This window comes from Acomys russatus, chromosome X, assembly GCF_903995435.1.
Source record: "Acomys russatus chromosome X, mAcoRus1.1, whole genome shotgun sequence".
Classification (NCBI taxonomy): Eukaryota; Metazoa; Chordata; class Mammalia; order Rodentia; family Muridae; genus Acomys; species Acomys russatus.
The window spans coordinates 1,288,470-1,308,604 of NC_067169.1; the positions used below are offsets into that span (position 1 = coordinate 1,288,470).

Here is a 20,135-nt window from a genome sequence, read left to right on the forward strand (position 1 = left end):
CGGCATGCAAATTTCTTTGGGAAAAACACCACAATGATGGCAATCAAATGCATTTGTAAACCTGAGTGTGTGAGGTTTTAAGAGACTTCTCTGCCAATGGAATTTCTAATGTCTTCCTGAAGACAATGAGACTGAGTTGTTTTTCCCACTATGATCCTGCCACCCTTCTCCCATCCAATATTCTTGACTTGGAACATGTGTCTGTAATGCTATTTGCCAGAGTCAAAGGCGCAGCAGTGACCAAGGATGAGGGTTTTCATTTGTCTGAATGGGAATTTCAGCAAGCCAATACCACCTATCAATGGTGCATGACCCCTCCCCCAAAGGCATTGAGAAAAGTGCAGGGATCAGATGGAAAGCGGCAGATATATGCAGGGCCCTTAATGAACTTAGAAATCACCAACTTTGGGGGTACAGGCAAGATGGCAATGGTGGGCAGATCATGGAAGACTACTAATGTGTTCAGTGGCTGGGCTGCTTGGTTTTGATTTGATGACAAACTGTCCCTATAAAGTGCTACAGAACCCTCTCATATTTCCTTTGAAAGGAGATGTTTGGAAGCAGTCAAAACAAACCCATAATCACTATATTCCAAAGAAAAAGTAAATTGTGTGGGTAATCGGAAGTAGTACTGTGACTGACAGCTTCATCGCTTGCTGTTCTAGAGGCACCAATGAAGAATTGATCTCATACCTTTTTCTTCTGTTCTGTTTGGAAGTGTTTCTGGTCTTTCAGGAGGTATCTTTTTAATTTCATGTTTTCTCTCTGTGGTACCTAGGATGGAAAAGCTAATTGCAATCAGAAAATGTTTTCTGTATTTGTCACATCTACATTTAAATATTTATCAAGCATAGCAAAGACAACAGATCCTCACTTACCCCCGAGATAGCTGATAGTGGTATGCAGATGTTAACTGTTCAGAAACATAGCAGAACTTATTTCTAGTCTATGCTATGAAATTGGCTTGCATAGCCAGGTGTGGTGGTACGTGCTTATAAATCTGACACTTGGGAGGTCAAGGCAGGATCACTACAAGTTCTAGGCCAACTGGGACATACATACATACATACATACATACATACATACATACATACATATACACATACACACATACATATGTATATACTGTCTTAAAATTTCTGCATGCCTATAAATATTTAATTAATAAAAACACCGTTAATCTTTTCAAAATATTTAAATATTATTTCCTTCAATATTAAAAGTCAAGGGATATAATGGTGTAGGCATACAGAATGTATAGAAATAATTTACTCATCAAAACACATAAATAAGGAATCATAATAAACATGTTACATTTTATAAATAAGAACAGGTTTCACAAGGATCTAAACTCTATCTATATGGCCTGGATTGTTTAATCATCCTTGCATTATAAGGTGAGGCCTATATTCCCTTGGCCAGAATGGCGTCAGCCTTGCAAATGCTTTGACCACTAGTGAAATAATTGCACACTATTTCCAAGTCTCCATTATATGAGGCCATCTAGCTTAGACTTTATTTTCTGGAATGCTGGACATCCATGTAAGAGGTCAACTTCCCAGAAGAATCCAGCATACACATTCTGGACTGCAGCCCCAGCTAAGCCTGGTCTCCCAGAAATTCCTGACATAGGGAACAACACATGTGAGGAAGCATCCATCTTTCAGGGGGATACTCCAGCCTCAGCTAGTTTAGCTTTCCAAGCCACTGTCCCAGGCCTGATGGAATAGAAACTAACCACTCTGGTCATGCTCTGTTCACATTCGTAGCCCACAGAATCTATGGCTCTATAAAGGTTGGCACTTTATACCATTAAATTTGGAGTGGTTTGTCATACAGCAATAGTATCTAGAATATAATTTTGAGGAATATGCAGATAGGTTACAGTGGTTTTCCCTAAATCTGTTCTCTGTGTCTGAATTCCTTATGTATTACATATATTCCCCAATACATCACTTTACATTTCTTCTAAATTCTTGTGGCCTGCCACTATTCCCTCACCTAAGGTCCTCATCATTGGTGTTGGCTTCAGAATATAAAAGCATGTTGGAAAGCAGCTAAAGCACACGAGAGTCAAAAGTACTCTTCCAACAGATATGGAGGAGTACTTGACACTCCGTCTGGCTGGCACCATGGATGGCTGTTAGGTATTGAAATAGGAATTATGAAGCCTCGAAAGGCCAAAAATAATTTTAAAATTCCACTGAACACATACTTCATGTGACTACCTTTAATGATGCTATACACGAAGCACTGTTTTTACTTTATACCATTTACACATACCTGGGTTCTTTTTGGTAAAAAGGAAGTTGATGACAATAGGATGGGAATATGAATATTTCCTCATTACCAAGCAATTCTCAAGATACTTCAGGATAAAAGAGCAGGAAAACAGAATGCTACTATGCCTTACCTGGCATAAATTCATTGTAAATGTTGGTAAAATTATTTTTAAAAGATTTGTCTACCATGCTACTATATAGTCTCATTTCTAAGGACAATTCTACTGTCTTCAAAAATCGAGTCTTTCTTTCTCTATTCCAGGCCGCCAGATCCTCAAACTGCTCAGTTCAATGCCTTGGGCTCCAACTGATTACCAAGGCCCCTAGGGAAAGAGGTCTTCAGAGAAAAAGACACAACTAGTCTGTTTTAGTCTTAGCACAATAAAATATTTCTATAGCCAGAGCCACTAGGTGGCAAAATGAAACTGTTCAATACCAGCGGGGTGGAATAGGAGATAACATTAACACCCAATGCTGGGCCAATCTCTATAATTCTTAACTAGAACTAAATAAATGGGAAAGAAATGAAATCTTAAATAGATTTTTCCTCCAAATTTGTGGTTCTCTTCCCCCCCCAAAAAAAACTTTTTAGAAAAATTACTTCTTAGTTGGAAGTCAACCTGAACTTCATAGAGGATTTTGAACCATTCAGGGCTAGAGTGTGAGACCGTGTGTTTAAAACAACAAAATACTTCTTAATAAACCAAATCTGATCATTTACATCCATTCCTATATTATATGCTATAGATATAATTGTGGATTTTTAAATTAAAAACAGCCTTACTTTTATTTTAGTTGTTTCTTATGAAAATTACTATGTATATGTGTACATATATTAACATACATTCACTGTATACTATAATGGGTTTCACTGTGACACTGTCATTCATATATGCCTTGATTGTATTTATATCTGCTCTTGTCTCTTTCCCTCTTCAGTTTGTTTAAAAAAATAAATCAACCACTTAAATAGTCATTCGCAAGGGAACATTCTCGCCACTGTGAGTGTCATAAAGAGGAGTTCCACAGGGAAGCATGACCCATCATCTTTATGCATGAGTCTACTGTGAAGTGAGTTTCTGCATGTCTAATGACCCCTTTCTTCCTATATTATTCAACTCTAATATCTAAACCACACAGAATGAGTGAACTAGAATTTTTTTCAAGACAAGAAAAGAACCAAGAGGGAAAGTATCTATGTCTAGAAAAACATCTTTTGGTTGGGGGAGGTGAAGTAAGTGCAAATTTTGGCTAACCACACAGCACAGATAGTGAAACCCCAGTAACTCTGTTCATATAAAATGACACCGTTCCACAGGACACAATCTTCACTAAACTGACCCTCACAAGGACAATAACCGGCTCTTTGCTCCTCAAAAGTAGATTGTTTAAAAAAAGAACCCAGACCCAGTTCATTTTTAAGCATTTTCTGGCTATTCTCCTTGGGAACCCCAATTTCTGCACTGTAGAAAAGGAACATTTCAGTGATATGGGCTCTTTTGTTTGTGTCGTAGGAAAAATAGCAGCTCATTGAAAACCTGCCTGCTGAGACCAAATCACAAGCTCCAAACTGGCAGTCTGTGGACCCAGGAATCTTGAACTCTAACAAAGAAATTATTTGTGCAAATGAAAGATGAGCATTTTTGTTCTATGGATCTGAAAGGTACATTACCTGCTCCTTGTTTGATGACAGGAGCGGACGGAGGTGGCGGCTTCTTGGGTCTCTGAAAAAAAAATCAATCAAAATTATACATGAGGTTGTGGGCAAGCTGTAGCATTACAGATGGACCACAGGCACTGTTTTTCTATGTGCAGTGTGGACAATTTAGAGAACCTCTCCAAAAAATTGAGCAAGTCTCTCTCTCTTGGGACACCAGTTTTCTTTTGGCACCTCTAAATAAACACTGAAGCAAACTCAATCAGCAAAACAAAACTCGGACCAACAAATTTACAACAGCATTCTGGAAAAGCTCAGCTCAGCAAAAAGGGCCTGAAACCAACAAGCACAATGGTGCCCCTACGCTGAAACCACATTTGCACTTAAGATGTAATCGGCTGAATCATAAGTGGTTCAACGAGAGTCACCGTGAAGACTCAAAATCAGACCTGGTAGGATGTGTAGAACCTTCAACTAGATGCAGACCAACATGCAGCCTGGCAAGTTCTCCTTTTTTTGCCTCTTTCTACGCTGAGGCTAAAAGGTCATCTGTGAGATCTCCTACATAGCAGTGATATACCTTACAACACGTGATAAACTGGAATGGATGTGGGCTTTGTCAAACAGGCCTACTATTTCTGAACCAGTTTCAGAGTTTGTATGCTTTTCCTTGTTACCCAGGATTGACTGGAGGAAGGGATATGAGTGAAGCTGAACTCGCCAAAATCTTCAGTCGTCAGAGAACACAGGCAGGAAGCATTTTGTACTGTGATGCTAAGGGCAAGGGGGAAACCATCCAGTATGATGGCTCTAAGAGAGGATGGGAATGGAGAGGGTTAGAGTGTATGCTTCACAGCACTGCTGATACTCCTTACCCACTCAGGCACCACACATTTGTGGGTCTAAGAAAACTACATAGGATATCTTCTCGTTTCCAAAAATGTACTAGTGTGACTTTACCACAAGGGGCCCAGCTCCCACTCTGACGTACCTTTCTCTGACACAGCACTAGACCATAGAAAGAATTTGTTTTGAATAAAATCCTGAGACTACTAGACACACAGGGAACTTTTTATCTTGGGGGAAGGTGGTGGCATCATAACCTACGGGTTCTGGATTCAGTAACTTTTCAGCCTGATTCTTCATTAGCTGGCAATTCCAACAAATTACTCTGAGTAGAGGCTATAGCATGGCGGGTAAGGGAAAGGGTTCTGAAAGCTGAAGATCAGCACAAATCTCTTTTGTTAGCCAAGGCCTCACCTAGCTCTTCTTTCTCATCAATAAATGGCCATTACCATTATCTTCCTTGTGGGAGGAGGTAGTTTTGCAAGAAGAATTAGTAATCTTTGACTTGGGTAACTCCTGTGGCAACTCTATGAGGAAGTGATATCAATATGCCCAAGCTGCTGTTGAAATAATTGAGAGAGAGAAAGGCATTTCTCAAGGTCACTGAGCTATTAAATGGGCTAGCGGGGACTGGAAGTAAAGTCCAGGGCTGTTTGACCCACGCCACATTCTTAACCACTGTGATGGGCCAGTGCTGGAGAATAGCCATGAGGCAGACATCACAGCGCGCGCGCGTGCGCGCGCGCGCGCGCGCACACACACACACACACACACACACACACACACACACACGGAATTCATCAAGCACAGGCAACTGTGCAGTGGTTAGATTGGAAGGAGGAAATAGTTATCACACTGCAGCGACAGGATGAGCTCACCTCTGCTGTAACACAGAGAAGTAGAAAGACTGGCAAGAAGTATGGTTACAGTGGTGATCTCTGAGTTGCAGGACTGTGTGTATATGCACCCTGCTGTGTTTCCTCCTCAATGTTTCCCTGTACTGCATGTCTACGCACAGACAAATACACTTTTTTATGAAAGTAGGCTGTTCTCAGGGCTTCCCTCCCTTGAATACAAGCCTTGCACTAAGTGGGTTTGTTTGTGGCTCAAGGTCTCCCAATATTCTACTCCCTTTGTCAGCTTTTTCCAGTTCCCTATTAACTCTTTCCTTTTCCTTCCTTTCCTGTCTTGGTACAGACTAGTTTGGGAAGAGATGTGTGTTTATCTAATGATTTTATTGCTGACATCTTGCTACTTATCCTTCCTTTACCTCGGGATCAGAGTTACCGCTTATTCATGAAACTGACAACACCTTATAGTCTAATTCTTACCAGCTAAGTCTTAATAATGGGGTGTCTTTCTCACCCCTTTCTGGCTTGAAATATTCTTTTAATTTTTTAAAAACATTTTAAATTTATTGTGTGTATATTGTAATGTGTGTGAGCTTGCACACGCATGGCATAGCATGTGTTTAAAGGTCAGAGGACCGCTTGTGTGAGTTGTTTCTCTCCCTCCACTCTGTGGGTTCTGGGGATCAAACTCAAGCTGTCAGGCTCCGAAGCAAGCACTTCTACTGGCTGAGGCATCTCTCAGGCCCTAGCTTAAAATATTCTATAACCAATCTCACACCAGCCTCCCTTATGGAAGCTATTACCCCAGAGACCTTGCCTCAAAATACATAGGGAAAAAGAAAAAGACAATTACAAAGTATCACATTTCCTGTGATTACTAGGTAACGTAAACAAAACAAAAGAAAACAAAACCTCTTATGTTGTGTAAGGCTTGGCATGTAGTAGATATATAAATGTGACATGGAAGAAAAAAGGGAGAGAAGGGAAGTTGAGAGAGAGGATGGAAATGTAATAACACAGACTGTGGGAAAAGTGGTCCCAGCAAGTTTACTTGAGTATGGCAATGGGAGGAGGTAGGAGTATACATTTATGATGAGTGGCTTGGCCACTGAAGAGGCGATTAGGACACACGTTTAAAAGGAAGGGATAGTTTGCTAGCTGTGCTCTGTCTGTTCCATATATACCACAATGGCCAGGCAGAGGGAGTTTACACTCTTCCCTCATTTTTGGACTGACTCCACTTTCTCTGGTCTCACTAAATTTAACAGATTATAATTACAATAATTCTCCCTTCCCTTTCCTCCCTCCAAACTTTCCCATATACCTCTCCCTGCTCTCTTTCATGACCTAAGTAGTTCTAGACTACCTCCTCAAAAACCGAAGTACCACACATGGGTCTACGTTTACATTTTAATATAACAAAATGGGTGATGAGAACTGGAAAGGCAGACCAGCAAATCTCTAACAAAATATGATGATGATGATGACGACGACAACGATGGAAACACCGCAGTTGATGATTCTCAAAGAAATGGAAATGAGCAGACACAGAGTCGATTTTCCTCAAAATGCTCAACTGTGGCTGGATAACAGAAATGGGACTAAGAAGCCACCGGGTTGAGCAGTAAGGCCAGGTATCATCTGTGGAATTTAACAGCTACATACTAACTAGCTCCTTGTGGGTGCATGAACAGCAGCCTTCTTCAACTCAGGTAAGGATTTGAAGTCCTGTATTTTTAGAGTCAATTGTTCCCTTTTTTTCTCTTATTCCTTTCTCCATGGTAAAACTATAAAATGCAAGCTCCAAACTTGGGTGGATTTAAGCGCCCAATTTCTAAGTAAAAGCTGAAAACAAAGCAGTGGATGTTGGGGCCATAAGATATAGGAGGAATCCCCTCTGTAGTGGAGAGGGTGACGCTCAGAGGGACTGTGGCAACCAGCTGGTAGTTAGGGGGCCTAAAAGCCTTACTGCTCGCTGTCCAGGCATTGACAATTTATTTTTCTTTTTAAAAAAGATTTATTTCCTTTTTATTATGTCTAGTGTTCTGCCTACACCTACACTTGCAGGCCAGAAGAGGGCATCAGATCAGGTCACACTGTAGATGGTTATGAGCCACCATGTGGTTGCTGGGAACTGAACTCAGGACCTCTGAAGGAGCAGTCAGTTCTCTTAACCTCTGAGCCATCTCTCCAGGCCCTGAGAATTTGTTTTTCAAAAGATCAACAAGAAAATGCTTGTAAAAGCAACAAAACCCAGCAGAGTCAACATTTCCTGATTTCTAGTGGAGTCCAAAGCCTTCCATGGTCTCATGTACTTAGGGCACATATATCTAAGTGTGTTGTATGCTCACCTTTGCCTGCACATGGAGTTGCTGGCTCAAATGAAAACAACCTGTCCTCCTTCAAAGGACAGCCCAGCTATGTTTGATTATTACCATTACAGTACCAGGAAGGAAACATGTATAAATGGTCCAGAATATGGATAGCAGGAAGGCAAACTGCTTCCTGATGAAGGATTTCAGAACTGACTCTGCCTCTTATCTGACAAGACTTGCCTGTTGCTAACCCAAGGAACTCGTCATCTGGCTCAACTGCTTTTCCTGGCTGGAACTGTAATCTGGGGCTTTGCTTTATTAGCCAGTTTGCAGTCATCTCCCCACAAACTGCTGAGATATACTTTTTTAAAAACCTGAGGACATACCTTGATGGTTGATTGCACATAAGGAAATGGTCTACCCTGTTTGACCTTGCTACAATAGAACACCTAAATCTGAGTGATTTACAGATAAAAGAGGCTTGGGTTCTTCATTTTAAAAGTCCAAAAATGTGGTATTAGCTTCTGATTGGCTTATAATGAGGGTTTTATACTAAGTCAAGTCATGGCAGAAAACGGGAGGGGCCTGCAACTACAAGTAGAAATGGCACACATAGAAGAGAAACCAAAGCATGGTGCCAGGACTGCAACTTGCTTTCGTGAGAACTAATTCAATCTTAAGAAAACTAACCAGGTCTCTTTAAGAATATATTAATGTGGAGAACTGGGAGAAGTGGAGGGACGGAAAACTGGTTGGGATGTAATAGCTGAAAGAAGAACTTAAAAAAAAGACTATATTAATCAATTCATGAAGGCGAGACCCCATGACCTATCTCTTTTGTTTGAGGTAGCAGGACTTGAACACTTTGTACATGCTAAGCAAGTACTCTACCACTGAACTGCAGTTCCAGTCCCTAAGCATCCCTTAAGGATCCTGTTTTAACACTGTTATAACAGGCCACCAAGCTCCAGCATGGGTTGGATGAGTTCAGTATAGCTGGCATTTGCTGTTTTATGAGTTTCTTTCTTCCACCCTTCTCTACCCCTTTACTTCAATTCTTTCCACCCCCTAATACTAGATAAGAGAAGGAAAAAAAGGATAGAGAGGAAAAGGGAGTTTCATTATCATTAGACTACTTCCTGCTGATTAGGGCATCAAGTACCTTGGGGCAAGTTTGATCTTCATCATCAAGACATCTAATTTCTTCTTCTTGTTTCTTTGCACATGACTACTTGACAAACACCAACCAACAGCATCCAACCAGCAACCAGCCCACAGCAGCCACCCCGCCCCTCAAGGCTGTAGCTTTTATATACCCTCTGAAAACTTCCCAGAATTCCAAATGCCACACACTTGCAGAAACTATCTGCGACTAACAAAGCCACACCCCTGCTAGAGCGTGAGGCAAAAAAAATAGTCAACTGCTGTGAAACAGCCTCATATCTCCACACCTGGGATTAAAGCGAAAACATATTCCTATAACATTTCTGTGGGTTTTTTTTTTTAAATAGAAACCAAAATCACACAATTCTCACTATAGCTCAGTCCTGTTTGAATTCTATCACAGCATCTGGACTTTCTTAGGGGAACAGGTAAGCAGATCGTAGCTCAGATTTTTAGCAAACCTTGGGTCTAAGGGGAGGGGAATAGGGTGAAAGCAGGAGGGAGGGAGGAATAAGAGCATACAAGTGATGTGATAACAACTGAGTTGTAATCTGAATAAATTAATAAAATCAAAATTGAAAATTAAAAAAGAAAAAGAAAACATCACAATGCATCAGGCTAAGCTCAGAGACTGGAGCGTACACAAATGGACTTTTCCAGACCAAGGCACCCAGCACAATTCTAGAGGAACATGGAGGCTCTGCCCTGCCATCACTCTACCATCATGTCTAGAGGACTCACTGCACTTTGAAAACGTGGAGTTGGGACAATAATCTGAATGGCAATAATATCTATAACTACTCTTCTGTATCTTCCAGAGTCCAAACAACTATCTTCCCTGTCACCCGCACAGGAGGTCCCAAGGAACCATTATGTAACCTGTTCTTGGGAGAATCTCTTGTTGGTTTCCTACCTCACTCTTTAGCCTCATGGTATGCACCTGTAGTCTCCCTTGTGGCTGGGTCAATCCAAATGGATGGCCTAGTAGGTGGTCATCTAGGTGCTGGAATAGAGCTTCCTTCTAATCAGCTATCTCAGCTTACTCTTTCATTCCATCCAGTATACACTGCAAGTGATAGCTTAATGATGTGTCCAGATCCCATGTCCAATGGAAGGACCCGGGCATCCCTTTGTCTAGGAAGTGGAATGTGGTAGGAGCCCAGCTTCATGCATCCCTCCCTCTGTTCTTCTTTAACTTTTATACTAGTACAAAAAGGAAACCAGGGAAGGAAGGGCAGAAGAAAAAGCAGGTACACTTGACACCACAAGACCAAAGGACAAAGAGATTCTATCTGCCAGTCTTATATCATATACACTACAGTTCAGATGAAGAAGAAGCTTGGGGGTGTTGGCTCAAAGAAGTTCCAACTGGACAATGGAAGATCAGCCCTACAAATAAAGATATGACAAATGAGTTGTGGATCGTAGGCTGTAAGCACTTCTAGGGAAGGAAGAAGTGATACCATCTGGGTGGCCTGGGGAAAAGTCCACTGAGGCTATAGCAATAGGCTAAATTTGGATGACATAAACAGCTTGATAATCCTAATTCCTATATATATAAAAAACTAAATATATAAGGTAGATATGTTATAAGTGGATTATTTTTCTAAAACTGGTTATTTGGAGATATATATATATATATATATATATATATATATATACACACACACACACACACACACACACACACACATATATATATATATATATATATATATATATATATATATATATAATTTATTAGCTACATTTAGAACTTAGAAAAATTGTAGGGGATCTCTGAGGGCTAATGGACATGCCTAGTAATGAAAAAATATTGGCTAAGAACAAATTTACAAACTGGGTTGTCATTTGATGGCAGCTCCTAAGAACTGGGTAAAGAGAAAGTAGTCAGGATTAATGCTGTAAAACTCATCTGTGGTGGGTTAAGCATCATGGAAATTTCTTTTGTATAAAAGTTTGAATTTGCAAAGTTGCCTAATAGAACAAATTTATGAGCTATAACTGAGGGAGTAGGAAACCAAAGGATCATATGACAGTGTGTCTGGAGGCTGGTATGAAAAGGAGAAGGGGAGGGATCCAAGATGGCGGCGAGCAGTGTGGACCGCGTTTGGAGGCTCCAGTGAACAATTCAGGGAATTGCACAGATTTCTGAGCCAGGAACACCGAGGTCCGAACATCACGGCAGCAGGAGTGCTCCACGGTTCGGAGGGACCAGGGTGCGGAGGACCTGCGTGCCCCTGCACACGGGAGGAGCGTGGTTTTTCTCTGATCGGAGCAGCAGCGGTAGAGGCGGCAGCACCAGCGGCACCAGCAGCGGCGGCTGAGGTTTGCAGCTCATAGCCTTCCGGTGGAGGCGATTGGTGTGGTGGCTGGTGGGAATTGCTGCGGGAGAGGGGACTAGGGGCAGGATTTGGGTCGCGTGGAGCCTTTGGACCCAGATTGGACTCGGCGGACAGTTCGGCCCCAGAGTCCCGGGTATTGGCCCGGCCCAGCAAACAATTCTGCCTGAGGCACTAACTCAGCGTGGCCATAGCTCCCCTGCTGTGGCGCAGGCTTAGTTGAGCACGCTGCTCCACACTAGGCACTACCTCAGCTCAGCGGCAGCTCCCCTGCGGTGACACAGTCTGGGCGGAGCACTTGGTTTCACCACAGGCGCTAACTCAGAGCAGCCGCAGTTCTCCTGCTGTGGCGCAGGCTTGGTGACGTGCTCGGTTCCATCCTAGGCACCACCTCAGCTCAGCGGCAGCTCCCCTGCGGGGACACAGTCTGGGCGGAGCACTTGTCCCACCACTGGCGCTAACTCAGAGCAGCCGCAGTTCTCCTGCTGTGGCGCAGGCTTGGTGACGAGCTCGGTTCCATCCTAGGCACCACCTCAGCTCAGCGGCAGCTCCCCTGCGGGGACACAGTCCGGGCGGAGCACTTGTTCCACCACTGGCGCTAACTCAGAGCAGCCGCAGTTCTCCTGCTGTGGCGCAGGCTTGGTGACGTGCTCGGTTCCATCCTAGGCACCACCTCAGCTCAGCGGCAGCTCCCCTGCGGTGACACAGTCCGGGCGGAGCACTTGTTCCACCACTGGCGCTAACTCAGAGCAGCCGCAGTTCTCCTGCTGTGGCACAGGCTGGACAGAGCTCTCGGTTCCACCAGCTCTAAGACTCTGGTTGGACACAGTGTACAGTTTGAATCCAGAATTCCTGGCTGAGATTGGTGGTCAGTTCGGGCCCTGAGTCAATAACTGACCACAGCACGCACTTTGGGCCAAAAGGCCCTAGTGGAGCTTGGTGCGTAGTCCCAGCCCAAAAATTCTGGCTGGGCCCTGTGTGCATTTTGGGCCCAAAATCCCTAGCTGAGCTTGGCAGACGGTTCTGGCCCTGAGAATCTAGCTGAGTTCTGCCCGTGGTTCAGTCCCAGTGCTCCTGGCTGGACTTGGCAGGGAACACAGAAGGCTGTGGATACCTTGGCCTGACCCAACGCTCATTCAGAGACCCAGAACAATTGCAGGATCCACAGCAGAGAGGGACTGAGGATCACTGGCTGTGAGAGACCAGAACAACAGGGCTAACCTCCTAACATCCACACCAGTGAAGGTTTGAGCTCGCAGCCTAGGGAAATCGTAAGAAAACAAGTGAATCTATCATCAGACACCCTCCATTCAACTCTGGAAGCTACCCAACAAAAACAAAGACGGCAAGATGTCTAAAGGACAACGAAAAAGCATACGCAAAAAACCCCAAAACAACATGGCGTCTCCAGTTTCCAGCTATCCCAAAGAAAACCACCCAGAGAACTCAAATACAACGGAAATACAAGAAAATGACCTCAAATCCTTAGTAATGAGGATGATAATGGAGGAAACAAATAAAATTCGTAATCAAATGCAGGAAGACGCAGACAAACAGGTGAGAGACATAAAAGAAGCACATAGAGTGGAACTGGAAAAATTGCAGGAAAATGCAAACAACCAGATGAAAGAAATAACTAAAACGGTTCAAGCTCTGAAGACCTATAAAGAGGCAATGGAAGAAACTCAGGAATATACAAAAAATCAGATGAAAGAAATCAAAAAATCAGTTCAAGATCTGAAAATGAAAATGGATTCAATGATAAACACACAGACAGAAGAAAAACGAGAACGTGAGACCTCAGAGAAGAAGGCGAGCAACACAGAGGTGAGCTTTTCTAACAGAATCCAAGAGATGGAAGAACGAATCTCAGGGCTAGAAGATACAATCACAGATATTGAATCAACCATTAAAGAAAATGCCAAATCTGGAAAACTCCTGACACAAAACATCCAAGAAATTAAGGACACCATGAAAAGAAGAAATTTGCGGATAATAGGCATTGAAGAAAGAGAAGACATCAGACTCCAGGGCCCAGAAACTATTCTCAACAAAATCATAGAAGAAAATTTCCCCAATCTAAAGAAAGAGATGCCTATAAACATACAAGAGGCCTACAGAACACCAAATAGAATTGACCAGAAAAGAAAAACTGCCCGCCACATAATAATCAAAACACAAAACATGCAGAACAAAGAAAAAATATTAAAAGCTGCAAGGGAAAAGGGCCAAATAACATTTAATGGTAAACCTATCAGAATTACACCTGACTTCTCAGCAGAGACCATAAAAGCCAGAAGGTCCTGGACAGAGATCCTGCAAACCCTAAGAGAACACAGATGCCAGGCCAGACTACTTTACCCAGCAAAATTATCAATAACCATTGATGGAGAAAACAAAATATTCCATGACAAAAACAAATTCAAACAGTACCTATCCACAAACCCAGCTTTACAGAAGGTACTAGAAGGAAAACTCCATCCCAAAGGGTCAAGCTACAACCAAAACTACCCAGGAAATAGATAACTATCCCATGGCAAAAACACAACTACACAAACGCTCGACTGGAAACAACATCAAAATTAAGACTCTTAACAGTCACTGGTCATTAATATCTCTCAACATCAATGGCCTCAATTCTCCAATAAAAAGACACAGACTAACCGAATGGGTACATAAACAAGACCCAACATTCTTCTGCATCCAAGAAACACATCTCACCCATAATGAAAGGCATTACCTCAGGGTAAAAGGTTGGAAAAAAATATTCCAAGCAAATGGTCACAAGAAGCAAGCAGGTGTAGCCATTTTAGTATCGAACAAAATAGACTTTCAACCAAAATTAATCAAAAGGGATGAGGAAGGACACTTCATACTCATCAAAGGTAAAGTCAACCAAGATGACATCACAATTCTGAACATCTATGCTCCCAATACAAGGGCACCCACATATGTAAAAGATCTCCTAAAAAAGCTTAAACCACACATCGATCCCCACACAATAATAGTGGGAGACTTCAACACCCCACTCTCACTGAAGGATAAGTCATTGAAACAGAAACTAAGCCGAGAAATAACATCATTAACCAATGCCATGGGTCAAATGGATCTAACAGATATCTATAGAACCTTTCACCCAAACAAGAAAGAATACACCTTCTTCTCTGCACCCCATGGAACCTTCTCCAAAATTGATCACATCGTAGGTCACAAAGCAAGCCTCAACAGATACAAGAGGATTGAAATAATACCTTGTATCCTATCAGATCACCATGCTCTTAGGCTGCAATTCAACAACAACAGAAATAACAAAAAGCCTACACGTTTGTGGAAACTAAACAACTCTCTGCTAAATGACACCTGGGTCAGGGAAGAAATAAAGAAAGAAATCAAGGAGTTTCTGAAATTCAATGAAAATGAAGAAACAACATACCCAAATTTGTGGGATACATTGAAAGCAGTGCTAAGAGGAAAATTCATAGCACTAAGTGCCTTTAAAAAGAAATTGGAAACATCGCACATAAGCATCTTAACAACACAACTGGAAGCCCTGGAAAAAAAAGAAGCAGAAACACCCAAGAGGAGTAGACGCCTGGAAATTATCAAACTCAGGGCTGAAATTAACAAATTAGAAACTAAGAAAACAGTCCAAAGAATCAACAAAACCAAAAGCTGGTTCTTTGAGAAAATCAACAAGATAGACAGACCATTAGCCAAACTAACTAAAAGGCAGAGAGACAGTATTGAAATCAACAAAATCAGAAATGAAAAGGGTGACATAACAACAGACACTGAAGAAATTCAAAGAATCATAAGATCCTACTTTGAAGGCATATACGCCACAAAATTTGAAAATCTAAGGGAAATGGACGATTTTCTTGATCAAGTTCACTTGCCAAAGTTGAGTGAAGAACAGATAAACAAGTTAAATAGTCCCATTTCCCCGACAGAAATAGAAGCAATCATCGATGGTCTCCCAACCAAAAAAAGCCCAGGGCCAGATGGTTTCAGTGCAGAATTCTACCAGACCTTTAAGGGCGAGCTAATACCGATACTCTTCAAGCTACTCCAAAAGATAGAAATGGATGGAAAATTACCAAATTCATTCTATGAGGCCATAGTCTCATTGATACCTAAACCTCACAAAGACTCAACAAAGAAAGAGAATTTCAGACCAATTTCTCTTATGAACATAGATGCAAAAATACTAAATAAAATACTTGCAAAACGAATACAGGAGCACATCAAAGATATCATTCATCATGACCAAGTAGGCTTCATTCCAGGCATGCAGGGATGGTTTAATATACGGAAATCCATCAATGTAATCCATCATATAAACAAACTGAAAATAAAAAACCACATGATTATCTCCTTGGATGCAGAGAAAGCATTTGATAAAATTCAACACCCATTCATGTTTAAAGTTTTAGAGAGATCGGGGATACAAGGCACTTTCCTCAACATAATAAAGGCTATATACAGCAAGCCAATAGCCAAAATCAAAGTAAATGGTGAGATACTCAAGGAAATTCCTCTCAAATCGGGAACAAGGCAAGGCTGCCCACTCTCTCCATATCTCTTCAATATAGTACTCGAAGTTCTAGCCAGAGCAATAAGACAACAAAAGGAGATCAAGGGGATCCAAATGGGAAAGGAGGAAGTCAAATTATCCCTCTTTGCAGATGATATGATAGTGTACATAAGTGACCCTCAAAACTCCACCAGAGAACTCCTAAAGCTGATAAACACCTTCAGCAAATTGGCTGGATACAAAATTAACTCAAAAAAGTCTGTAGCCTTCCTATACACAAATGACAAGCTTGCAGAGGAAGAAATTAGGAAAACCACACCCTTCACATTAGCCACAAGCAATATAAAATATCTAGGAGTTACCCTAACTAAGCAAGTGAAGGACTTGTATGAAAAAAATTTCAAAACTCTGAAGAAAGAGATTGAAGATGACCTGAGAAGATGGCGTGATCTTCCTTGCTCATGGATCGGGAGAATTAACATAGTAAAAATGGCCATCCTACCAAAAGCAATCTACAGATTCAATGCAATCCCTATCAAAATAACTACACAATTTTTTAAAGACATTGAAAGTTCAATTCTGAACTTCATATGGAAAAACAAAAAACCCAGAATAGCTAAAACAATCTTGTACAATAAAAGGTGCTCCGGAGGAATCTCCATACCTGATCTCAAACTGTACTATAAAGCAATAGTAATTAAAACAGCATGGTACTGGCACAGCAACAGGCTGGTTGATCAGTGGAATCGAATCGAAGACCCAGATATGAATCCACACACATATGGTCACTTGATTTTTGACAAAGAAGCCAAATCCATTCAATGGAAAAAGGATAGCATCTTCAACAAATGGTGCTGGTCTAACTGGAGGTCTATGTGTAAAAAAATGAAACTGGACCCATATTTGTCACCTTGCACAAAACTCAAATCCAAGTGGATTAAAGACCTCAACATAAAACCAGAGACACTAACTCACTTAGAAGAAAAAGTGGGAAAGAGCCTGGAACATATTGGCACAGGAGACAACTTCCTGAACAGAACACCAACGGCCCAGGCCTTAATGTCAACCATTAATAAATGGGACCTCATGAGGCTGAGAAGCTTCTGTAAGGCAGGAGACACTGTCAAGAGAACAAAGCGACAGCCTACAGACTGGGAAAAAATCTTCACCAACCCTACATCTGACAAAGGTCTAATATCCAAAATATATAAAGAACTCAAGAAATTAAACACCACCAAACCGAATAACCCAATTGAGAAATGGGGCTTGGAACTAAACAGAGAATTCTCAACAGAGGAGTATCAAATGGCTGAGAAACACTTAAAGAAATGCTCAACCTCCTTAGTCATCAGGGAAATGCAAATCAAAACAACTCTGAGATTCCATCTTACACCCATCAGAATGGCTAAGATCAAAAATTCAAGCGACACCACATGCTGGCGAGGATGTGGGGAGAGAGGAACACTCCTTCATTGCTGGTGGGAATGCAAACTAGTACAGCCACTTTGGAAATCTATCTGGTGCTATCTCAGAAAAATGGCAATAGGGCTTCCTCAAGACCCAGCTATCCCACTCCTTGGAATATACCCAGAAGATGCTCCAGCACACAACAAGAAAATTTGCTCAACCATGTTCATAGCAGCCTTATTCATAATAGCCAGAACATGGAAACAGCCTAAGTGTCCCTCAGTAGAAGAGTGGATAAAGAAACTGTGGTACATATACACTATGGAATACTACTCAGCTATTAAAAACAAGGAATTCCCGAAATTTGTGGATAAATGGATTGAGCTAGAAATGATCATAATGAGTGAGTTAACCCAGAAGCAGAAAGAATCAAATGGTATATACTCACTTATATCTGCATACTAGCCCAAGGGGCATGTCCCACGAAAGCCTTCACTTACCAGGAAACTGGGACAGAGGGGAAGGCATCCTATTGGGACTCTAAATGAGAGACGCATGGGAGAACAGCAAAATAAAAGGATCCAGAGGGTCCTAGAAATCTACAAGTAGAACAATATGATAGGCAGATTTGGGCCCAGGGGTCCCGCTCAAACTAAGGCACCAGCCAAGGACAATACAGGAGGTAAACTTTAAACCCCTTCCCAGATCTAGCCAATGGTCAGAATATTCTCCACAGTTGAGTGGAGAGTGTGATACGACTTTCTCACGTACTCTGGTGCCTCACATTTGACCATGTCCCCTGGAGGGGGAGACCTGGTGGCACTCAGAGGAAGGACAGCAAGTAGCCAAGAAGAGACTTGATACCCTATGAGAATATATAGGGGGACGTAATCCCCCTCAGGAACAGTCATAGGGGAGGGGAATAATGGGAAAATGGGGGGGGGAGGAATGGGAGGATACAAGGGATGGGATAAACATTGAGATGTAACAAGAATAAATTAATAAAAAAAAAAAAAAAAAAAAAAAAAAAAAAAAAAAAGAAAAGGAGAAGGATCTGGTCAGTGGTTATTTTTAAAGACCATTCATTCATTCATTCATTCATTCATATTCTGTCTCTGTCTCTGTCTCTCTCTCTCTCTCTCTCTCTCTCTCTCTCTCTCTCTCTCTCTCTCTCTCTCACACACACACACACACACACACCTGTGTACTCACATGGAGGTCAGAGGTGGGCATTAGGTGTCTGCTGGCATTATTCTTCACCTATTTCTCTGAGGTGGAGTATCATGTTTCCTTGGCTAGGTTGGAAGGCAGCAAGTGCTGGAGACCCTCTTATCTCTGTCCTCCTCAGAGTTGGAGTTACAGGCATGTAAAGGATTCCTGGCTTGGTTTTGTTTGTTTGAGACAGGGTTTCATGTATCCTAGACTGAGTTCAAACTCAATATCTAGCCACAGATGAACTTCGGATCTTCCTGCCTCTACATTCTGAGCGCTGGGATTAAGGTGTGCAAGGCCATACCCAGACTAAGCAGTGTTGAGGATCAAACCTAGAATTCTGTATTCCTACAAGCACTCTGCCAAGTCAACTGCAATCCCAGACCTTGGTCAGTGCTGAATATGGAGAAAATAGAGCTCTTAAAGCCAACAATACAGTGTTGAAGCCAACAGTATAACTCTTGCGGTGACTGTCTGGGTTTAGCTGAACTCAACATATGGCTCCCTTGGCAAACCTTCGCCTTCCATGTGTGAGGAGGGCCTCAAACCATACCTGCCAGGCTTTTTCTAAGAGGAGCTAATGCCTCTCACGTGATCTTTGCCTTTCCAGATAAATCGGGATTTTTTTTTTTTTTAAAGTGGAACCTGTGTCTTAAGAAATTAGACCCACAGTGTGTATTTGGGGGTGTGGTGCAAATGTCCAGGGCAGGCAGACCCTTCTCTTTGAGACTGGCTGACACTTCTCAATTCCTGTTGCAATTAGTAAGCTGCCTATGTAAGTCTGGGAGTAGGCAAAATGAGGTTGAGTCGCAGTGGCGGAAACAGACATCTTCAGAGCAGGTTTCTAAGTTTCTGTGACTGAGTGGCAAATGTACCACTGTTGTATATTCAGTATGAAAAACCCTAGGAGAGTCTTGGAGGTGTCCATTTGTGACATGGCACCAACTCCAAAGTACCCATTCAGGGGCCATACACTAGCATGGCCATGCAGCATCTAGTGATCTGCTTGTTTCTCTTAGAAGAGCAACAGCCTGAGACGTTCCTGAACTACCACCCTTCAAAAACACTATCTATCTAAAGACTTACCCTAATCTTGATCTCTTTTGATGACATCAAGGCACTGTTCCTGCTAGTCTAGAAATCAGTCCTAGTTCCCTATTACACTTCACTGACAATGACAGCATATGCACCTCGCTTCATTAGAGCTCTCAGAATATTCCATTCGGATGCTCAATTGTACTGTCAAGGCTCAAAATAAACAGCAATTGAATCTAGCTTCTCTCATAAATAGCTTACATAATTGCTTTAAAATATGCACCACGAGATCAATGAGCACTCTCTCCCGGAATACCTTGAGGAAAAGCCACAGGATGCTTGTCACAATGAAGAGAGACTCTGCTGAGTGTTCTCAGAGAGAAAATTCCACCAGAAATTGCAAAAGGCCTGATGGTGACTCTCCTGAGTCCACGTCCTGGCAGAAAATATGCCAGACTCAAAATCATGCCCAGGTGATGCCTGCTGAGTC

The 20,135-nt window shown here is 42.0% G+C and overlaps 1 protein-coding gene across 14 annotated transcripts in view; it reads right to left on the minus strand.

The window, feature by feature from the left end:
* Nucleotides 1–20,135, minus strand: part of Sh3kbp1 (SH3 domain containing kinase binding protein 1) — a 351,985-nt gene that overhangs the window by 56,843 nt on the left and 275,007 nt on the right. For all 14 annotated transcript variants that reach the window (XM_051141512.1, XM_051141508.1, XM_051141514.1 and 11 more), the window contains 2 exons: nucleotides 3,955–4,006; nucleotides 694–774 (listed from right to left, as the gene is read on the minus strand). In XM_051141512.1, the coding sequence (XP_050997469.1) occupies nucleotides 694–774; nucleotides 3,955–4,006 (133 nt within the window). The remainder of the gene's footprint in view (nucleotides 1–693; nucleotides 775–3,954; nucleotides 4,007–20,135) is intronic.